The sequence below is a fragment of the Mytilus galloprovincialis genome, chromosome 14 (genome assembly GCF_965363235.1).
Source record: "Mytilus galloprovincialis chromosome 14, xbMytGall1.hap1.1, whole genome shotgun sequence".
Taxonomy (NCBI): domain Eukaryota; kingdom Metazoa; phylum Mollusca; class Bivalvia; order Mytilida; family Mytilidae; genus Mytilus; species Mytilus galloprovincialis.
In genome coordinates this window covers 11,750,660-11,775,717 of record NC_134851.1, presented here as the reverse complement: position 1 = coordinate 11,775,717, position 25,058 = coordinate 11,750,660, and the positions used below count along the sequence as shown (strand labels likewise).

At 32.8% G+C, this 25,058-nt stretch overlaps 1 protein-coding gene across 1 annotated transcript in view; it reads left to right on the top strand.

Moving 5' to 3' along the window:
* Nucleotides 1–17,993, top strand: part of LOC143058577 (uncharacterized) — a 77,729-nt gene extending 59,736 nt beyond the window's left edge. The window contains exons 8-10 of the mRNA XM_076232059.1: nucleotides 2,276–2,378; nucleotides 5,022–5,105; nucleotides 13,525–17,993. Of these exons, the coding sequence (XP_076088174.1) occupies nucleotides 2,276–2,378; nucleotides 5,022–5,105; nucleotides 13,525–16,625 (3,288 nt within the window). The 3' untranslated portion in view covers nucleotides 16,626–17,993. The remainder of the gene's footprint in view (nucleotides 1–2,275; nucleotides 2,379–5,021; nucleotides 5,106–13,524) is intronic.
* Nucleotides 17,994–25,058: the final 7,065 nt, after the last annotated feature.

The following is a 25,058-nucleotide window of genomic DNA, read 5'->3' as shown; positions in this document are numbered from 1 at the left end:
CTAAGACAATTTGATTCTATTCAGAAAATTAAGATGTTTTTGCTCTGTTTTTCTTATAGCGTATAGATTGCATAGTCAGGTTATAGTGGGTCGATGCCACAGCTGGTGAAGTTTTAATTCCCCGAGGGTATCACCAGCCCAGTAGTCAGCACTTCTGTGCTGACATGAATTAACATTGATATGGTCATATTTGAAAATTAACTGTTTACAAAACTTTTGAATTTTTGAAATACTAAGGCTTTTCCACCTCAGGAGTAGATGACCTTAGCTGTATTTGGCAAACACTTTTAGGAATTTTGGTCCTCAATGCTCTTCAACTTCGTACTTTATTTGGCCTTTTTAACTTTTTTGGATTCGAGCGTCACTGATGAGTCTTTTGAAGACAAAACGCGCGTCTGGCCTAAATGCAAAATTTAATCCTGGTATCTTTTTATTATGGTTATGCAATAATTAAAACTTGCATTTTATAATTTGAAAGCATTTTTTGTATTCAGCATTTCTCGAAATTGTAAAAATTGCAATGCAGTGCAGGGGCATAGAAATACCAGGCGTCTGTTTAAGATAGCACTACAGTCTGAGAATGATTTTTTGAAGATATTTTTTGATCACACAATTTTGAATTAAGTATTATTCTGCACAGTATGTAAAATCCCAAAGTTATTTTCATATCACAACAGGGAGAAAATTGATAATGAACTTATATAGATGAAAACACATGGTTATTAATATAAATACATAGGCATTTGGGAGGGGCTTATATGTCAATCATCTGTTGATACCAGTGTCCAGCTGTTACTCCCTGACCACAAGATACATATTGTGATCTTATATATCTCATTGTATTGCAACTAAAGTAATTTATATAACATGGAAGTAAACAGAGAGAAAGAAAAAAGATATGAAAAGGAAAAAAATCTAAAGGAAAAAATCTACCAAAAAGAAAATAAAACTATGGATAAGAGTGTGAAAGTATCTTTTAAAGTCACTGACTGCCTGTATAAATTTCTTTTCTTTTGTCTTCTACATTTAAATGATTAGCGTGTCTGCAGTTAGGAGTTTTAGACATTTTAGTCAATTTTAAGTTTGTGAAATTTTTCAATTTCATAAAACTCAAAAATCATGTGGAACAGTCTATTTTCAAGAGGGGAAAGGTCTTGACCTTTTTATGAATACATGTATGTCTTTTAATGCACAGTTTTAATGTTCTAGCTAATTTCAGTCTTAATATATTTCTTTTTGAAATACAAATGAAAACTATTCTTTATAGTGAGAATAATGGTGTTAAATATATTATATATACAGCTGGTCAATCCTGTTGTTCTTTTATCTTAGACTGTCTGGACAGAGCCGGAGCTTTGTTTATATTTAATTGCTACATCACAGATGTTGGTCAAATCTGTGTCGTCAAACTCCTAGTGTTGGACAGAGTACCTACACATAATGCAAAATTTACAGCATTAGAGCATCAAAGACACAAAGTGTCTGGTTCTATTGATAAAGTAATGGTGTCAGAACACTCCTGGGGTGTTCTCAGTGGAATTTTTGTATTAATGTTGCATTAATTGGTGTTTTAATGGGCCGGAATTCAGTTTTTAGTTCATTTCTTAGAACAATTTTTCATGAGAATTGTTAGGAAAAATTGAAAATAGAAACTCTATGGGTACCCCCTTTGGCTTGACTTTGATATATGTGATTAAAGGGAGTATTTTCTACAATACCGTGTCCCAGTTTTTTGATAATTTGTTTATTAATGAGTTTATAGGTCTCAAAAGACAAAAGGTGAAATGAGGTTTGGAACCCAGTAGTTAAATCAATATATCTTCTTAATGGAGGCATATATAAAAAATCTTAGACACGTTTTGACGCTTGTGTAAGGTTGATTAAAGGGATGAAAACACATTTGTAATACCATTTGACATGAATGTGCTATTTTCATACAAGTTTGAAGACCACTTTTTTTGGCAATTAATGAGCTACATTTTGAGATTAATGACACCAAAACTAAATGTATCTATAGATGACGAAAGAGTAATATTTCAGCTTTTAAATATGTTAAAGATTTTTAAAATCCATTCAGTAGTTTTGGAATTATTAACATTTAAAGACTGTTGGTTGCATTCAGAAAATTCTGACTGTAGTGCTAATTAAAGGAAAGTTTGCATTTTGATACAATGAAAAACATAGGATAAGAGAAAGGGATGAGTAGTGTTTTCATATTTGGAATAGAAATTTATTCCTCATAATCATTTTAATGTTTAATTTGATTTGTGAACAGATATTGGAAAGAATCAGTGGAAAGAATAATCCTGTTGTAAAAGAAACCAGACTGAGTACTGTGATGCAAAAACAGGTTCAAAAGATTCTTCATGGTTTAAGAGGTAACCTTAGTAACATTGTTGTTCCAAATTTAATGAAACTCATACACAAGACTACGAACCACAATTGGCAGACAGAGTTCGAATTTGGACATTGAGTCATTATCTGTTCTAGAGTGATGCCCCATTTAAAAATTGGAAAATTGGGTTTTTTTTCGTTTCTCACTCTAACTTATTAAAAAGTATACCTCATCTAATTTTATAAAATTGATATACAATACTATAGCTGACGAATATTAATTGTTGTTCCAAATTTAATGAAACTCATACACAAGACTACGAACCAAAATTGGCAGACAGAGCTCGAATTTGGACATTGAGCCATTAAGTGTTCTAGAGATATGCGGCTTCATGTCCCTCATAACTTGGAAAATTGTAAAAAAAATCCAAACTCTAAATGTAAGTTTTCCTCATCTAAATTTGTTGAAACTCATACACGATGCTACATGTAAGAACCAAATAGTTATCAAAGGTAAACACATCGACAGAGTTTTAGTTTGGACATTGAGCATTTTACATTGCAAAGCTTGAGTGGGAGCATTCTTCTTTTATTTTATTGAGAATTTCAATGAAAGGAGTCCTTAGTATCTTTGACGAGGTTTTGTTTCGCCTGGGAGAAAAGTCACAGAATGTAAGACCTAGGAATTACTACCAGGCAACGGCAGCTTTAACTATTTGTAAACAGATTTATTTATCAGAGTGTAGAAGAACTGGATGCTTTATACTTTGTATGCATATAAGTTATGATACGAAGTTTCCGTCTGTCATATGTCCTTTGTCCTTGACCTCATTGTCATGGTTCAGGAACTGCTTGAGAAGAAACGTAGTTTTTTTTGTCATGTGAATTTTTCATTTATGGGTAATAGGATATCTATATTTGGTAGAAGGATTCTTGCAACATCTACACGTCCGTCAGACATGGTTCACCTGACCTTGACCTTATAACAGGAATCAGTGATAAATGTTAAAGTTACATGGTTAAGTTTGTTTCTCAGATACTATAGGCAGTAGGTCAATTATATGTGGTGTATGGAATAATTATAAGGGGTACACGCAGTCCGGCAGGTATCATCTAACCTTTACCTCAATTTCATGTTTCATTGGTCAATATTAAGTTTTTTTTGTGTGTTTTGGTCTGTTTTTCAAGTACTAGAAGCAGTAGGTCAACTATGTGTGGTGTATGGAAATATTGTAAGGAGTACCTGTCTGTCAGGTATAATCCTACATTGAACTAATTTTTATGGTTCATTGGTCAATGTTAAGTTTGTGTTCCGGTCTGTTTTTCAATTACCATAAGCAACAGGTCAATCATATTTGGTGTATGAAATAATTGTAAGGTATACTTGTCTATCCTATAGGATTTTTATGACTTTGACCTCATTGTCATGAATCTCTAAAAATGTGAAGTTTATGAGATACTTGTTATAAAACCTCGACTTTCAACATAAAATAAACTTGATAAATTGTCAGTAAAACAGGGGAGACATTTCAGTGTTTGCAATATTGGCAAAAGGTGTACGATATTAGGCGTAAGGAATGATTGTAAGATGTATATGTCTCGCTTGTAGGGTTTATCTGACCTTAATCTTATTGTCATGTGTCATTGATTTTAACAAAGCTGAAAAACATCTAACAAAAACACAGACCGGTCGTTACAGGGTGTTTATACATCCTTAACAAAAACCCAAAACAAAGACACAAAGAACAGCTCTTAGAAAAATCTTAGTTATTAATTCTACGCCAATGACAAACAATCAAAAAACAAAACAATGACATATTGAAGCCAACGTTAAATGCGTTAATAGTGGAATACAAATAGACGGAAAATACGTAAAAATCTAAAAAATAATAATTGATAAACCTAATTTTAAGCTGCTAACCCTGCCCTCCCTGTGGTCGGCAAGTGCTCCCCTAGGCCATCTTTCCTATGCATATTTTTTCACCAATTTTATTTGCACTTGCCATGCCTACTTTTCCCCTTATGCCTCTTCTTTCTATAAATACATGAAATACGACATAACTACTTTAACATCACGTAGGCAAAGTTTCGCATCCTGTGATGAAATATTCATCTGTAAAAAAGTAACCACATCACGCGTACGTAACGAAGAAGTAAGCACATCACGTAATGAGTTATCACATCATGTAATGAAGTATATATATTATTTATTATCGCACCGCGGGTAAACTATCACGTTGTGATTGGTTTAACGCCGTCACGTGGTGACCCCCTATGATCCGTAGGGGGTTAGTAAATTTTATAGGGGGTTCATGACGCGTTAATGGTGACGTCATCTATTAATGTTGTTATTTTTCATCGTTTATTTTTCAACAAAACGCAGTAGAAAAAGTCCAGCGTGCGATAATTTCGTTATTCGGTTAACAACTAACCCAGTACGGATCCATAGAGGGTGAATAAAATCCGGCCACACCCCCCTATAGATGTTACTATCCCTCTATGGATCTGAAGGGGGTCAGTAGCGAACCATATAACTTATAATAGTGTTTTGACATGATGTAAGCAACATTTGCATCATTTCATAGTAGTTTCGTCTTATGAGGCAGTGATGGCGTTCCATAAGGGTCTTTATGTAATCATGGTTAACCTAATATACAAAATAAACAAAATATCTTTTATAATTTCAGAAAAAGAAGAAAATTTAAGTCTTAAAGATAGAATAATGAAAATGGAAACTGAGCAGAAAGAAGTTATTCCAAAGAATATCAGAGGTATATTATCAGTTCATATATTTTATATCTTGACAGCAAAAATGAATGCATCCCCGCAACCTTTGGACATGATTTCCAGCTATGTATATTTGGTCAGTTCAAAGGCTTTCATGGTTTCACCTCTGAGATAATTTGTCAGTTGTGGATAAAGGCAGTTAATAATATGACATTACAGGGACAATCAAATACAAGTTTATAAACGCTAAATTCTGTTGTCAGGGTTCAGTGTCATACAATCAATATTTTTCAGAATTTGACCTGTCCCTGTGAGAAAGTCCTGATTCATTCTCTTGAAGTTAAATACTTGCAATCAGCTGTAGGTGCACTATAGATGACAAAATAAGTATAAGTGGTGTATGATAAGTGAACATGATACAATGAATTTAAAAAATAAACTGTTATCACAAAGAGATGTCGCGCCATTTTGTCATTTTGATTATGCAAATGTTGAAATCAAAATGGCAATACTGTAACATCTTACACATGTTATGCAAATATTCAAATTCATGTAAATGAGATGTGCCAATACTAATACAGCTGCATACCAAATATCATATGCATTGACTAATTATAAGTCGTTCCCAAACCTAAATACAAACATTTACTTGTAAACTATGTAAAAGTTTCAAAGTCAATGAACCATGAAGACGGGGTGGGGCTATATAATTTCCATGGAAACAATACTGCAAATGCCAATTAATTTGCATACCAAATATCATTGACTTAAGATTAGCAGTTCATCTTTAACTGATATAATCACAAACAAATACAAGTAAACTAAGATAAGTTTCAAAGTCATTAGACTGTGAATGAGGGGCGAGGCCAAATATTCTCCATGGAAATGAGATGTGCCAATGCTTATACAACTGAATACTAATTATTAATGGCCTTCCACTAATGGTTTCTCTTGAACTGACCTAATTACAAACTAATACATGATAACTTAGAAAAATTTTCAAAGTCAAAAGACCATGACTAAGGGGGCGGAGGAGATATCCCAATGCTTATACAACTGCATATCAAATATCATTGACCTACCACTTGTGGTTCCCTATTAACTGAACCAATCACAAACTAATACATGTAAAATATGCAAAAGTTTTTAAGTCAATAGACTATGATTGAGGGTTTAGGGCCAATTAATCTCCATGGAAATGAGATGTACCAATGCTTATACAACTGCATACCATTGACCTATCACTTGTGGTTTACCATAAACTAGACCTAATCGCTAACTAATACACTGTTGACGCCGCCGTCGCCGCCGCCGACGACGGAAACAGCATACCTGTGTCTCGCTTTTAGACTCCGTCAAGGCGAGACAAAAACCATAATGTTGTAGTTTTTATAAGTAAGTTTTGTATATCTGTCTTGTAAGATTCATCTGACCTTGACCTCAATTACATGATTTTTATTATAAGGTTAAGTTTTATGTGATACTTGTAAAACCTTTATCATAAAGACTTTCGGCATTAATTCAAGCATGATAAGTAAAACAAGCAAAAAATCCAGCGTTTTCACTCTTGTTCTGATATCACTTCATAATTTTCTTTGCTATACATAGTTCTTGAAGTCTAGTAAGGTATGTGTACCGTTTGTATACCTATGCAAATTGGCATGAACAATGAATCTTGATAGGTAAATGAGACAACTTTTTTTCTTTTGACATTGACTTATGATAATTGGTATAAAGGTGCTTTTCTATAGTATTGTGTTTGTATAATATTGTTATGACCTTTATGTGACCTTTATGTGACATTGCCCTTTGACCTAAGAATAAAATTCTTAAAATTTTGGGGATACTTTCTTGTCTTATTTTTCATATTAAGGCCCAAGCAATTAGATTCTTAGTGTTTTTGATTTTCCCGCTTCTGTTTAGGAAAAAAATGACTTTTTCAAAATTACAAAAATAACAGCTACCTCAAATTAGTGCCTATTTGATATTGTTTTCTGTAGCATACAATGCTCCAATTGTTTTGAAAACACACGTGATAAATCAATTTATAAATAAAAAGTATAAATAAGGATGCTAACTTGCAGTTGATAGGCAGTTATTGAATGCACAGTGATCAAATGTGCTTCTCGTTTCGCCTTTAGTCGCTTGTTCTAGGAAGCAAAAATGACAATCTTTCGTTAGATGACCACAACCACATCAATATTTGTAAGGACCAACGTTATCCCAGAATTTGGTTTCAACAGGCATGTACCTAGTAGTTTTTACACATGCAAGCAAAACTCGTCTTTTGATAAAGGGAATTTAAAGAGTACGATACTGAGTCCGTCAGTACCAACGAGACCAAGGTGATGGTATTGAAGTTGGTATATAGTCATAGTTAGGGGGGTGTAATTGGTTCCACCACTTCCAGTCAAGCTAAAGAGTTTTAGATTAATAGGAGTAAAATGAACGTGTACTTTGCTCAGTCAGAATAATGTATCTGAAAGGGGTGACAGGCATTTTAAGGGAACATTTTGATACATTTGGATCTACATGATGCAATATAACTATCTTGCTCAGCATTTTGTTTAAAAAAAAAGACTCAGCTAGCTCATTATTTTGATCCTGGATGATAAGTTCCAACTGGACGTTAAGCAGCAAATAAACAATATTTCGATTAATTTATTACCATATAACGACAACCACATTCAAATATATTTCAGGGGCATATGTTTACCTGACTGCATAATTCATCTTGTGAATCCCTTGAACGGCTCTCATAAAAACTGTATCCTTAAGAAAAGTACGATATTAACAGATATGCATGACCAAAATGTTTAATTCTATAAAACGAAGTTGTAGTGGTTGCTGAGCTTCCAATATATATATATATATTAAAAATTAAATACACAAAAAGAGTTTTAAAAGCAGCATTGTCTAGCGCTTTCATCCATCTTGGGACTTTTCAAGACTATGAACGTCGTTATGGGGAACACATTAGCATTATGACGTTACGTCATTGTTCTTATTATATTAGTAGTATGACGCAGCGTTATTGTTCATGTAACTACTAAGCATTAAGCTTGGCGTCAAATACTTTTATGAATTTTCTTTCTAGTTCTTTACGGTATTCTTCTGTTGGTTCCGTACAATTGAAGAACGGGAAAAATTTGAATTTTCCTCCCGCACAAATGTCTAAATGATCGCTCAACGGAATTTATCTGTACTCGGGTTGCCGTAATTGCTGTTTATGGATCCTGACCCGTTCACACACACTATTTCCTGTTTGACCTATGTAATTTTCTTTACAGTTGATACATGTTATACAATACAGTAAATTTTCTGATTTGCAAGTCATATTTGCGTTTACTGTAAATTTCTTACCGTTTTTTAAATATTTCGTACTGCCGATTTCTGAGTAATTATAATTGTCTCTGGAACAAACTCCACAGCGTGAATCGCCACAAGTTTGTACGGATGATATGTTTTCAACTATATCAAATCGCGCTTTTGTAAGTTGGCGTTTCAAATTTTTCGGTAGTTTTCTACTATAAATGATCGATTCTTCTTTTACCAAATTTGTCATTGTTTCACTTTGATGTAAAATCGGAAAATTCGATTTTATAAACTTGAAGGCATTTGGTAATGACGCATCATGAGTAGTCACAAACGGGAGGACATCATCATCATTTGTCTGTTCCTTCGGTGTTCTAAGTTGATTTGTAGACATTTTATTTGTCCTCTCGATACTGTCATCTATAAGTTTTAATGGATATTCCTGTTGTAAGAGATACATCTTCAGCTCTTCTAATCTTCTTTTGCGAAGAGTTTCATCCAATACAATTGAACATACTCGCCTTGCCATACAATATGGAATGTTTCTTTTTGTATGTGATGGGTGGCATGATTCAAAATGTAAATACTGGTGTGTATCTGTTTTCTTGTAATAAATATCCGTGATGATTTTATTGTTGGAGAGTTTAATCAAAATGTCTAGAAATGGGAGTTCCAAGGTCCTTCTTTTATTGACGGATGCAATGTGTTAAGAATTTTATGGAATTTTTCTAAGTCGTCTGTTGATTTATTCCATAATATAAAACAATCGTCTAGGAATCTTTTCCACTGTTCATAAACATAAGTTTTGAATTCCTGGCCATATAAATATATATGGATTTAAATGAAAATTCATCCAGTCAAAAGCAGATTTGAGGAAAGTTTCTTAAAGTAGTTAAACCATAGTGAGCCAAGCAAGTCACAGGCACCATGAAATCAAAATATATGCATTAGAGCATCTGTGGCTTCCTCTTTTTTTATAAAGCAAACCAGTTACAATGTATGATATGTACATAAATTGTAAAAAATCTAAATCACATAATTTTAATAAAATGTATCAGCTTGCTCTCTTGTAGAGCATTCCCCTGTAAAAAAACTCATTTTCAAGAAGAAAAAAAAAAAGAAAAAGAATTCGCTCATTCGCCCAATATGTTTTAGAGCAGGTGTCTAAAGAACATCAAATTTGTGTGGCCTTAGTACATGTGTTCAACACCTCAAGACAATGTGTCAAATACCATCGAAGATGACATGTGACCTTGATCGATTCACCTGGAGATCAAACAAATAATTTAAGGAATGCCAAAACAAGGAATGTTCATGTCTTTTGAATTGATTTACAATTACAGTACTTATATTTTTATCATGTTTATAGAAAAGTTCAATGGTTTACAGAGAAAATCTTTTGTTGTTTTTTGTTTTGGTTTAGTATAAAAAGTATGTATTTTAAGGGGGTATTTTCAATGAAGATTTTATGAAAACCAGCAGATGTGTTGTGATGGACAATAAGACAAGTATTCTCTACAGTATGAGCTTGTCATCAATTACAGGTCACATCAAGCCTTCAACAATAATTAAAACCTATACTATATAGTAAGGTATCAAAAGTTCCTTAGATGACAAAATATGAATATAATGGTTAAAAGTCCCTTGTTTTATTGATTTTAGTTTAAACAATATTTATTCAAAAAGTGCATGAAATATACATATACAATATAAATACAGGGATTCGGAAACAAGAAAAACTTATATAAATCCGTCTCCCTTAAGAAAAAATGACAAAATGAGGAACATAGTATATAAGAAACTCGTATAATCTAATTTTCAATTCACATTTAACATGTTTATTCTGTGGTTTGCCCGTTACTCAGAAGTCAGTTTGATCGAAAAATGTGATCAACTCTTTTTATTATAATTATGGTTCATGTATCTGAGAAATATGTAAATGTTCCGAAAAAAGGGTAACATTAAATCAAAGTTTCAACATCTAAATCGACATCGACATAAAGATAATTGTTATGGACCAAATCTCCCTGTTTCTAAAATAAATCTTTGTACAACTTTAAAAATATATTCGTTTTCCTCATCACTGATGAGTTCACTACCTGATACTAATGTTTGTACATTATATATTGGTAGTGTAGAAATGGTTTGTGCCCTGATGAGTCTATAATTATGACATTCTAGCAAATAATGTTTGCTGCTCTCAACTTGTCCACATTTACACAGGCTGGAAAGAACAATATTTTTCTGGAAAAGGTGTTCATTTAAGCCACTGCAGTTCAACCGGAGTCTGGCGTGAAGTATTTGGCCTTTTCTACAACCAGTATTATAAAATGTAGGGACTTTCTTAGTATCTCGATTTATGTAATTTTTAAGTGTAAATTTTGATGGATTACATCTAACGTCTTGTGGAAGCCTGTTCCATTCACGAATAACAGATGGTAGGAAAGAGTTTTGATAAAAGGTAGTTCTACAGTTCATATTTTGGACATTAAATGCACTTCTAGTATTATAGTTATAGACTTGATATAGTTGTTGAGGTACGAGACTACAGAGATAATTAGGAGCTTGATCATGAAACATTTCGTGAAATTTAATAATTTTATGTCTGGATCTTCTTTCACTCAGAGATACCCAACCAGTATCATTATAAAGATTAGATTTAGAGCAAAGCTTAGTGGCACCTGTGACTATACGAGCCGCTTCTATTTGAATGCTCTCAAGTTTATCCTTTAAATAAATTGGTATATTATCCTAAACAGTATCCGCATATTCAAGAATAGGCCTGATAAAACTGATATATATAACTTGTAGATTATTACGCGATAGCTTAAACTTTAAACTCCTCATAAGATTTAAGCGAGGCGTAGCTTTATCAATAATATAGTTTACATGACTTTCCCAACAACCGTTTTCTTGAAAAATTAACCCTAAATGTTTATGTTTTTCAACCTCTTGTATCAGTGTATCATTCATATATATTGGTGGATTATGGGGTTTTGCTCTTTTTCTAGATATGGTCATGGTTTCAGTTTTTCTTGGATTAAAATTAACAAGCCATTGTTGAGACCATTGGTGAATTTTTTCTATATCAGAATTCATCAATTTAGATGTAGCATACTCGTCCTCAACAACTATATATAAAGACGTATCGTCAGCAAAAAGTCTGATGTTGCATGATATGTCACATACAATATCGTTTATGAATAGTAAAAATAATACAGGTCCTAAAATTGAGCCCTGGGGGACACCTGCTTTAATGCTATACACATCAGAGGTCTGTCCTCCTATGACAACTCTTTGTCTTCTTTCAGATAAATAACTTTTAAACCATTTTAATAAGTCCCCTCTTATTCCATATTTTTCTAGTTTATGAAGGAGGCCTTCATGCCAGACCTGGTCAAACGCTTTACTGATATCACAAAACACAACTCTTATTTCCTTTCCAAAATCAAGGGCTTTAGCGATATCGTTTGTAATATAAATAAGTTGATTAACAGTACTATCTCCAGGCATAAAACCTGATTGCAAGTTTGTAATAATTTTATAACAAGAAAGGAAATTAAATAAATATTTAAAAACACATTTTTCCATCGTTTTACCAATAATAGATAACAGAGAGATTGGTCTATAGTTTGATAAAAAATTTTGAGAACCACTCTTAAAAACTGGTATCACATTTGCTATTTTCCATTCATACGGATAAGTGCATAATTGAAGTGACTTATTGAACAACAGAGCCAGGGGATAGCTTAATTCTAAAACAGCATATTTAAGAAATCTTGGACTAATGCTATCGGGGCCTGTTGCCTTAGACACATCTAACAAGAGAAGTTGGTCATAAACTTCTCTTGCGTTATAATTATATTATCTAATGTATGTATGATTTCATCTAAATTTAGTTCTGGGATATTTGCAGATGAGTCATCAACACTCGATTGATCATAAAAATAACGATTAAATGCATTTGCCTTATCCTTATTATCGTCTAAGTAGGTATCATTTAATAAAATAGGGGGTAGTCTGAGGATTTGGAAGGAAATCCAGCCAGGTTGCGCAATTTTTTCCACCAATTCTTAATGGAATCTACGTTTGAATGTAATGATTCACATTGTTTTTCAAAATAATGGGTTTTTGCTAGTTAAATCAAGTTTACGCATTCATTCCTAATTTTCTTAAAGTTTGCCCAAGACTCAGCATTATTGTATTTTTTAGCTTTTTTGTGCGAACGTTTCCGTTTACGAATTTGTCTCCTTATAAGTGACGTCATCCAAGGAGGATTTTTCGTGCGAACAACAATTAGTTTACTTGGAATATGCTTGTTAGCAGCATCTATAATTTTTTGTGTAACAATGGAGACGGCATTATTTTAATTTGTATCAAGTATTGTGTCCCAATATTGTTTATTGATTTTGCAGTGGCGGATCCAGAACATTTCATAAGGGGGGGCACTGACTGACCTAAGAGGGGGCCTGATCCGGTCATGCGTCAGTGATTCTCTATATAATCAACCAAATTTTCCTTACCAAAAGAGAGGGGACACACACCCCCTGGATTCGCCTTTGTTTTATATGTGCATTGTGTAATAGATCAAATTTATTCGTTCAGTGTATATATTCACTTTTTTATGATAAATATGTCTTTTGATTGATTTAAGCCATTTCAATTGATATTTTATAGTGTGTATTTCTATATTGTGATGTTCCACTATTGTTTCAGGTAAGGGTGAAGGTTGGTACCTATTAAAACGTTTTAACCCGCTGCATTTATTTGCATCTGTCCTAAGTCAGAAACCTGATGTTCGGGGTTGTTGTTTGTGGTTCATAAGTGTTTCTCGTTTCTCATTTTATATACAGATGTAGAACGTTGGTTTTCCCGTTTGAATGGTTTTACACGACTCATTGCTTTTTGGGCCCTTTATAACTTGCTGTTAAGTCTGAGCCAGGGCTCCGTGTTGAAGGCCGTTCTTTGACCTATAATGGTTTACTTTTAAAAATTGTGACTTTGATGGAGAGTTGTCTCATTGGCACTTATACCAAATCTTCTTATATCTATCATCGACTTAATCCGCTATTTTTGTTAGTGATAAACAATCTACTATTTATATGAATGATGCATTATTTTCAAGTTTCTTCTCATATATTGTTTCAGATCAGATACACAGACAAATAGAAGACTGGGAAAATAAAGATAAGATGTTTGTGTCTACAAGAGCCAGTGATTACGTCATGGAATGTTTACAGGACAACAGTTGTTTGACATTAACTGCCCCATCAGGAGTTGGAAAATCATGTATTGCAAGACACACAGCACTAGTTTTACAGAGGGCAGGATACAATATAATACCAGTGGAAATACCATCAGACATTAAAACTTATTATCAGCCTGGTAAACAGACAGTTTTCATTGTAGATGATATTTGTGGAAATTTCACGGCCAATCAACAACAGATTAATAACTGGAAACGACTGTTACCTGTGATTAACACAATTATTGCAGACAAATGTTGTAAGATTATTGTATCTTGTAGATTACAAGTCTATAAAGATGATAAGTTTAATATATTATTACCTTTTAAATCCTGTGAATGTAATTTGATATCAGATAAGTTAGGTCTTACATCTGTTGAGAAAACAACTATAGCAAAAACCTATATTGGTACAAGCATGAAAAGTATTGATGATTTATCTTTTAAATGTGATTTTTTCCCTCTCTTATGTTCCTTATATCATGAAAAAGAAGATGTAGATGTCAATGAATATTTCAAAAATCCTTTTGATGTCTATAAAAATGAGCTACACAGGTTAAGTGAGCATGGCGATGACGGAAACTATAAAATATGTAGTCTTGCATTATGTGTTCTCTTTAATAATCAGCTAAATGAAAAATGGTTCGAAGGTAAAGTGACAGATGAACAAGGACAGATAATAAAAGACACATGTGAGGCTTGTGAGTTCAACAGTATACCAAAGACAAAGCTAAAGAAAGCACTTGACACTCTAGATGGTACATTTATCTGTAAACAGAATGGTATTTATAAAACTGTCCATGATAAACTATTTGACTTCCTTGCTCATTACTTTGGTCAGAAAATGATTGAATGTTTGATAGACCATGGTGATAGTCATTTAGTACATGAACGTTTTATTTGGCAGAAATCAGCAGATGACAAGAACAGTGATTTAGACTTCATTATAGAAATACCAGATGCTTATTTACCATCCTATTTTGAAAGATTTATAAAGGACTGGTCAGCAGGAAAGGTGTCAGTTGTATTTGATAACAATAATTTGAAGGTATCATCATTCAGACAACAGTTAATACAGTACTTAAAACAACTAGATCAGTCACAACAAGTAACATTAGCAAATACCAAGGTTACAGTCAGACTAAAGGAGTACTATGTGTCAGGTACTTCTCCACTGATAGACACTTGTTATGATGGTTATACTGATATTGTACAGTGGATGTTACATAATGATGTGGATGTTGATCAGTGCAGAGATGATGGGGCTACTGGACTGGTCATGGCAAGTCAGGAAGGACATACTGATATAGTAAAGTTACTGTTAGAGAAGGATCCTACTGTTGATGTATGTGGATATAATGGCATTAGTCCTCTGTGCATTGCAAGTTATAAAGGACATACTACTATCGTAAAGTTACTGTTAAAGAAGAATCCTAATGTTAATCTATGTGACAATATTGGCTGTAGTCCTCTGTTCATGGCAAGTCAGGAAGGACACACTGATATAGTAAAGTTACTGTTGGGGAAGAATCCTAATGTTGATCAATGTGACAATAATGGCTATAGTCCTCTGTACATGGCAAGCCAGGAAGGACATACTGATATAGTAAAGTTACTGTTGGAGAAGAATCCTAATGTTGATCAATGTGACAATAATGGCTATAGTCCTCTGTTCATGGCAAGCCAGGAAGGACATACTGATATAGTAAAGTTACTGTTGGGGAAGAATCCTAATGTTGATCAATGTGACAATAATGGCTATGGTCCTCTGTACATGGCAAGCCAGGACGGACATACTGGTATAGTAAAGTTACTGTTGGGGAAGAATCCTAATGTTGATCAATGTGACCATAATGGCTTTAGTCCTCTGTACATGGCAAGTCAGCAAGGACACACTGGTATAGTAAAGTTACTGTTGGGGAAGAATCCTAATGTTGATCAATGTGACAATAATGGCTGTAGTCCTCTGTTCATGGCAAGCCAGGAAGGACATACAGATATAGTAAAGTTACTGTTGGGGAAGAATCCTAATGTTGATCAATGTGACAATAATGGCTGTAGTCCTCTGTTCATGGCAAGCCAGGAAGGACATACAGATATAGTAAAGTTACTGTTGGAGAAGAATCCTAATGTTGATCAATGTGACAATAATGGCTGTAGTCCTCTGTTCATGGCAAGCCAGGAAGGACATACTGATATAGTAAAGTTACTGTTTGGGAAGAATCCTAATGTTGATCAATGTGACAATAATGGCTATAGTCCTCTGTACATGGCAAGTCAGCAAGGACACTCTGGTGTAGTAAAGTTACTGTTGGATAGGAATCCTTATGTTGATCAATGTGACAATGTTTTTGGCTTTACACCACTTATCATGTCATGTAGTAGTAACCACTCCAGTATAGTCCAGATGTTAATTAAACATAAAGCAAACATTAATGCCCAGACAGATGATGGTGGTTATGCTTTATATTTAAGTGCACTAAATGGAAACCTAGAGATAACACAGTTACTATTAGAGAACAATGCTGACTGTAATATCTGTATGCATAATAAACAGTCTATAGCAAATACCTATACTGACCATCCAGAGTACACTTTAGATAAAGAAAGACAGGCATGGTTTGACTTTCTCTTAGAAAAGGCTTCATCCAATGTTAGAGATTATATCAGTAAGACGACAGCAGATTATGGGTTTGATGTAGTAGCTGGTTCTTCTCCATTACACATAGCCTGTTTTATGGGTGAGAAAGATACAGTCAGTTGTCTTCTGGACCACAGTGCTAACATCAACATGACAAAAGAAGATGGAACAACACCTTTATTTTTTGCATGTGAAGTAGGACATGAGGATATTGTACATATATTCTTAGATAAAGGAGCAGATACACAGATATGTAGACTTGATGGGAAATCCCCTTTAAATATTGCAACAGATAATGGGCATATATCTGTAGAAATGATGTTAACAAACCACATACAGAAAGAGGCCAAAGTTTCTTCTTAAATCTTGTTCTTTGGTCAGTGGTTTGTTATGACATTTAAGAAAAACAGACGAGAAAAAAAACTTTGTATTAATTATCTTGTTTCTTGGTGTTTGTTTACTATGTTTGATATATACTTCTATTCATTCCATTACTTCTGTCACCAATTTAACACATTTTTGTATTTCATCACTTGGATCTGAAGGACCTATTTGATTTATTTTTAGTATAACTATCATGTGGATGCCATTGAATAAAACTGTACAATACTTAGTTAATATTGAAATTATGTCATTACTTAGTTGTTTTCAATAACTTCTAATTCATTGGTTTTTAAAGTCACATTTCTTTCTACTTGATGAATAACTTTGTCTATCAGTTTTTGTCTTATTTGATTTTCAATCTGAAGGTTCCATATTAAACTGAATGTATGACTTAGTATTACTGTACACAAATATGAGCTTAAATCTTATGTTTATTGTATGTTGATATTATTATTTCATTTATTGTGATGTTGGATTTCTGTCTTAATGCCACATTTACTTTTTAAAGAATGATAGAAATTATAATATAGAACAGTTTTCCAATGTTTGGACGTGTGACCCTAATGGGAAAATATTTTAAATTCATCATTTTATAGAAATCTCCACATAAAAATTTAACCACGGCAGTGACACCCATTTTGGAATGATATCCCTGTAGCACAAATTTTCAGTGACAGCTTTAACATATCCCAGTAACGTTTTGGTCTGTATGAATTTTATTTTCATTTTGACAACTACCACTGTTGGAGACTCCCCCTGTAGGAAATTTATTTTCAACGTCACAGCTTTGAATGTTTTGGAGTAACTCATTATACCTACAAATATTACTTCAAATGTTTCTTTAATTCAATTAAGCCAATAATTTTATTTTCATTTCAGGATTTTCAAGTTTTACCTAATTACTATCGGTTATAACCCTTAAACAAGAAATACACTTGGCCGGGTCTTTCTAAAGATAATTTTGCTACATTATCATATGTAGACCAATTCGATAAAGGGGCATTCCTTTGCATTGATAGATTTTTCCCTGCATTCAGTCGACATTTGGCAGTATTATTAGTTACACAAAGTAAAGAGTTGTCATGTAAGCAATTCAAACTCTGGAGATTAAAGTTGGTACAGGTATCACACAATCAATCTACAACTATTGTGATCAATGAATTCTGAAAGTTTTATGTAATTAAGATACATATGTATATGGATTTAGAATTTTCAGCGAATATATATACTGCTTGTTAATATTTTATATTATTTTCAATGATATATTGTTTATACTGTAATATAAGGATATTTTGTTGATATAAATAGTATATATAAAAAATGATCTGAATAAAATCATTTAATAGTTATATGTATTTTTTTTTACTACTTACTGTTAATTTATTATCAACATATTTTTTGTTTATTATCAAAATAAAGATAATAACATGCTGAAGGATTGCCAAAGAGACAATTATCCGCCGAATGAGGTAGAAATAAGCAACTGTAGGTCAATTGGAGAGGATATACACTTTAGCCTGCAATCCAATCAGTTTAACTCAAAAATGTGCAAGGATATCTACATGTATTTGTTTCTATCAATTATCAAAATTTATGATATCAGCATTTGTGTATATTTATATGTTAATGTAGTAGTGTCATTTTTACGTCTATTAAATAATAGTAAAAATATCTTTAATGTTCTTAAATTAATTGTATTTATTGTACCGTACACATAGTAAACCAGTAAACACTATATAGTACATTATTTACACTCAAGGGTTACATTCTTGTGTAGTGTATCTCAATTAGAAATAAAAGTACACGTGACTGATTGTCTATAATATGTATTCGCTGTATAGTACCCAGTATAAAAGTGCATTGTATTGTACCATAATTATATGTGATAATGTATAACTTAGGGTACTTGAGTTTTATAATAGATATGTTATTTATAATTGTGATATTGTTATTTCAGAGTTTATTTTATACTACTGGTATAATAAATCATTCGAACCCTAAACAGAGTTTGTTATATCTTTATCCAAGAACCGACCCTGTTACATTAATAAATACAATATGACAAAGAACTTGTATTTTACAAATCAACTATAGATTACAATGAGGGCATTGCCTGGCATCTTTTTGTCTTTGCAAAATCTAATGTGCAGTTTAATCCCGATGAGACTACAATACCAATAGGCCCTAGGATTGTCAACAGACCCCTGCACAATTACTTGGCCTGTGGTAGTGGTTTGTTGCAATATCATCATTTATTTCACTTGTTTTAGATATCAAATTGGAGTGGTTAGAAACATAGATAAGTCTTTCTAAATGATCCATCTGAAAAGTTTTCAACTTCACAAAAGCTTTCAAATTTACAATTTGCATGCTTATTCTGTAGGTACTTCCTTGATATTTGAATTGAGGTGCGACTTCATTGGGTCTTGATTTGCAGAAATTCAATTACAGATTTATAGTATAGAGTCACTTAAAAATATCAGCCTTTTTTTAAATTTTAAACAAAAAAATATTTAGGGACATAGAATTATTCACTTTTTTAATTATTGGTATGGTAATTATAGCTGGCATCTAAGGTAGCGCCTTCCTCATAAACCTGACATACATCGGGTTTTCAATTTGTATGAAAGGTTTTGTTCATGTGTCAATATATTTGAATGTAAGATAACGTTATTTGAACAAGCTAAGCTTCAACGGGGTGTTAGAAAACAATGTTGATCCAGAATGGATTTAAAACGTATCAATGTCTGTTTGATTTATTCAATTTAGTCAGTGTCGTCACCACAGCCGGATTGTTAGTACCTAATAGTTCTAAGCATTCCTGCTGGATTTGCATTTAGTTTGTATGGTGTTAAGAGTTTCTGGTGATCGTTTTTCGGAAAATCAATCGACTAGTCGGCTCTCGGGCTGATATCATGACCTAGGGCTGATAAGGGGTCTGATATGAAAAATGCCATGTTATAATACATATAAATACAGCCATATATATTTTGATATGTCGGTACACGGTTACCATCGTCCTATAGGAAAAGCTTAATGTTGTTCAAAATTAATTCAAATATTGACCCCTGATTCTGTGTTTATGTGACTTTTGCAATAATATGGTATAAAAATAACAAAATGTAGAAAAATAAGAAGACGTTGTTTAATCGCCAATGAGACCACTCTCCACAAGAGACAAAACGACACAGAAATTAACCTGCCTTCAAGATTAACATGATTAAACAAAACACTTTCGTCATACTCAGCTATAATAGGCATTTAAGTGGCAAATGTAAAACAATTTAAAAGATCAAACTAACTGACTAACTAATATAAAAAAAAATAAGGAACGAATAACAAATATGATACTCAGCAACATACGACAATCACGGAATTACTATCTACTGACTTGGGATCGGCACGTACCCAACATGGCGATGTTAAAACAGTTGGAAGGCACAAACCCTTCCTCCTAATCTGTGACAGTGGTGTAACAGTACAAATTAGGAATATAGTTATATAAAAATCAGTTGTAATAGGCAGAAATCATCAGAGGGATACAAATCTAACAAAAACACAAAGTGGATGTCAACGGATACTTATACATCCTACAGAAAAAATACACTACATTTTTGTAAGTAGAGATCTTTAAGTACCTGCTGTTACTGACAGCTAGCTATTACAAAACCATTAACAACTATTTTTTTTTACATACCTGTATAAAACTAATATATTAATCAGAACAAACTTAAAGACCAAACAGCCTATTCATTTCTACCAGTGATTTTTCCTTGAAATTTTGTGTGAAGGTATTTTATGATTTGAGGAACAAAATATGATGAAAAAAATTGGGGGTCACCGACTTTGCTTTGTCACTATAGTAACCTCAATTTGGTGTTTTCCCGAATATTAACATAATATTTTGCTGATTATCCAAACTCTAAAAAAAATTACTTTATATCAAACCTACAAGCATAATTCTTGTTTCACGTTAAACAGTAGATTTGTATCTATCAAATACAGGTTCAAAAGTGTAAGACTCGTATAGTTTTGATCTTTAAAAGTATGATTTATTTCGTTCCCGCCATAAATAAACGTAAAAATGAAAAACGTTTCCAGTGTTTTAAAAAATATCTACCAGTGATTTCTTCATAAAAATTTCAAGACGGAAAGTGCCATGTGTACTCATCAAAATAAAGCAATAAAAAGTGTATGTCACCGACCTCTCAAAAAAGTTATGAGTGATTTTCATGTTTTTTTCTCGTTCGTGTTGAAGAAAAGAGTTGTCTTTCTTCAGAACATTGTATCTGACGTCATAGTACAAACTTTCCTTGCTGACGCACTATTTACAAAAAAATCGCAAATTGGACGTTTGAAACCCACATCTTAATTTCCCAGAATTATAACTATAGTGAATTATTTCAACTTCTTTATATTGTCTGGTAATACAAGAGATTAAACGCATGTACCAGTATCAGTCTCAGATCTTATGATCTTTTGCCGTACAATATTAACCTTTAGAAACACCCATCCGTCGGAATGGAAAATTGTTTGAAATAACCTTTCACGCCACTTTTGTTAGGAAAGTCTGTTTTCTGCCTCTGCCCCTCATTAGCAAAATTTTTGAAAATAATAAAAAAATAAAAGATGGCACTGGCTTAATTACAGAGTATTGGACTATATCAGACTAGATGTGTGGTTTTTTTTTCGAGTCCATTTCAGAAGTTTGCCGTAACGACGCATTCGCTGCTGTTGACAGACGGACATACAAAAGCATGGACGGACTTCTTTATATCATTATTTTACCCGACTACGACGTATAGAAATTATTCCATCTAGTTTGTGAATTCATTATTTCTGAATATTTAAGATTTAAGGAAATCAAAATTATAGGTAAAGTATTTGATTCTAAAACGTTATACATCTATCATAAAATGCAACCCCTGATATTATTAACTCATGTGTTTTGAATAAACGAGACCGTAAATAAAAAATACAAAAAGTTTTAAATTCAAAAATTAATTTAGAAATAATTTTCATTTGAAAACTACATAGTAAGATTTCTTCAACAGGATAAAATATTGTAAATCGAAGTTGCTCATTCTGGAAATTAAAACAGAGACAAGAATGTTGCCGGCATTGAAATCGGAATTTACTTTCAATCTTTCCGGTCATAGTTGTAGCTAAATCTTATGTTTGATATTATTCTTGGAGCAATTGTTTTTGACATAAGTTAAATTAACAACAATTTAGTTTTAAACATCGAAAATTTTTAATTCACATTCGCTGAGTATTAATTTTATTAATATGTTTTGCCTTACAGCTAATTTCCTAATGCACGTAGAGTAAAACTTTGGTTGGCTTCCTTGTTTTGTTTGTATAAATGTTTATTCAAGCTTTGAAATTAAAATTGACATCTTCATATATAGGTACATGTATGTACCCTGTATATGTGATATTAAAATTCAATTGGACTTTATCGAAGTATAATTATACAAAATATACAATCAAAGCAAGCAAGCTAACCAAAGTGTTGATCTATATAAATTAGGAAATTAGCTGTAAGCTTCCGTGAGAAAAGGCGAAATGTGTTTTTCATTTTTTTCACTCCTGAAGAAAGTTTGAAATGAAACAAATGACAATGACCCTTTGTCATAATTTTTAATAAGATTTTGTCAAATAAGCAGTATATTGTTTTTAACTTCATTGCAAGATCGGACATTATTTTACGAGAATCATCCAGCCATCAGTTAAAAGCATACCTTGCGGCTGCCAGTATGTCAAAAGTTCTAGGAATAATTGTTTATCGGCTTAACCTTCTGAATACTAATTTTTTTTAAATATTTGAAAAATTGACGTTAAAATTAGAAGGATCATATCATAAGGAACATGTGTACTAAGTTTTAAGTTGATAGGAAGCGGGACAGATGGACTAACGAACGGACGAACGGAGGTACAGACCAGAAAACATAATGCCCATATATTGGGCATAAAAATAACTTTCACCTATCTAATTAACATGTACACAGTTGGCACAAATGAAAGACAAAATCTACGCAAGAGAAAGAATAAGAAAAATGAAATGCAGATCGGCGAAAGTATAAGGCAAAATCTACGCATGTGAAAGAAAAAAATGAAATGCAGATTGGCGCACATGAAAAAAGTCGAGATCAAAATTCATATTTTATTATTTTTATTAGGACGATGGTTAAATATAGTGTAGTATCTTTTGTGTCCATTTTCGACAAGATATTAGCGCGACCCTTGGTTCCTCTTTTCTTGAGAGACGTATTTTTAAGCGTACACCATGTTAGAATCCGTGAAAAACGAGAAATAGGATGGTATTATTTGACGTTTTTTCATTGCTAGAAACAACGTCATAGAGCTTTTATGTCACTACCAAGTTGCGTTAGTTGATGCGCATAAACAATAGGCTGTTTGGTCTTTAACAAAAATGTGTAAAAACGTCGTCAACGTGACCTTGTGCAATACCAAAATACAGCTATAGGTAGATTTTTGTGTACAATTCGGAGTTAAGTATGACGTCCATTATCACTGAACTAGTATACATATTTTTTAAGGGGCCAGCTGAAGGACTCCTCTGGGTGCGGGAGTTTCTCGCTATATTGAAGACCCGTTGGTGGCCTTCGGCTGTTGTCTGCTCTAAGGTCGGGTTGTTGTCGCTTTGACTCAATCCCATTTCCTTTCTCAATTTTATTTAGAGCCATGCATGTGCATATGTATAGAAGAATAATAGTTAGTTAGATTTAAGTTTATTAGGACCAGTTTTCAAAGCTATCTTAGGACTAAGCGATGCCTTAAAAAGTGGTCCTAACAAGGAACATCTATATGAAAAATGGCCATAAAGTAAGGACTTCACGAGAGGTGTCTTATGATAGTCATAAGTTTCCATGGCATCAAAAAGAGTTTAAAGCTCTCGACTGGTTCTGTAATTTTTTAACTTTTTTTAATTTTTTTTTTGATCAAAAATGAATGTTCAATGCATTTAAATTTGAATTCAACTCACTTGTTCAATCATTTGTTTCCTTTTTTTCTTTTGGTATTTGTCAGATTTCTTGTATAGTAATAAAGATGTGCCGTACAAATTTGTAATTAAAAAAAATATGTGGTATGATTGACAACTAAACTGCAACACATTACTGTGCAAATGTAAAATTTCCTGTATAGTAATAATATAACTTTGTAACTAAAAAAAAAAGAAGTTGTGATATGATTGCCAACATTTGTCCACCCCCCCCCCCCCTTCCCACCCCTTAAATGTATTAAATCATTATACTTCTGCATTTATATTATGTTTTATGATTTCGGAGAACATCTTGTCTCCATCTAGCTAAACAGTAAGACTGGAATTCTTCTCCTTCTTCGTCAGACTCATCAATTTCTCTCTAATTAGGAAAAGTTAAAAAATTGATTAAACCATAAGATAAGAGTGGAACAAAACACATGTTTTACAGTTGTTGGGAAATTGATTAGAGGAAACATATTTTCTATGAAACTGAACATCTAATGTTTATTTTGTCTAATTGACTGCAGTTATACCATTTGCAGATAATGATTGGTGATGTTCCAATTGTTGCTTCTTAAAGGAAATAAACTGTTGATGTTTCATAAGGGAGATAAATAGTATGCTTCTTAAAGTATATGCATTGCATGTGGTGCTCAGTGAGAAATATTTGAATGATTTGGCCGTTTTGGTGGAAAAGTAATAGGATGTTTTCGTATTTGTTGATTATGATAGTTTAAAACTATTTTCGTTGTGTCGGGAAAAAATATATACATATAATAGCATCGATATAGAACAAATTCACTTAAAACACCATACAACTAGTCATGTAACTAGACTCGTGAATATTTTTTCTTGGAAAAGTTGCAAGGTAAGTCTGTGTATAGATAAAAATAACACCTGTGTTATCAGTTGTTGGCACTTTGCAGCTTAATCCTTTTCGGAAAATTACAGATCTGTTTTTCTTTAACCAAACTTAACACTAAATTTATTCTGCAAGGCCTTGTGTCGGTGTTAAAAGTATATTAATTAGAAGCTTTTGTTTGTAAAGCGCAGGGGATTGGCTGCAATCTAAGGTCTGTATCTTTGTTATAACTTTTATTCGGAGGCTATCTCGTCTCCGTCTCTCTAAAGAATAAATAACCGACTATTAAAGTACTAACGGATTATTAAATGCATTGAATTCTATTGAATTTGAATGTTATTGAAAGGATTCCAACAAGCAAATTTTACATTGAATCGGAACATTGTGAGTTGAAGCAAGTGGTATGTATCTAATATAATCGTTCTTGTTTATGATCAGATTGAATATTTTAGTTGCGTAGGTTAAGTCTTGATTTCATATTTCAAATAATGATTTTTCAAACGTTTTTTAGGGGAGACTACTCTTGTCGATAGACAATATG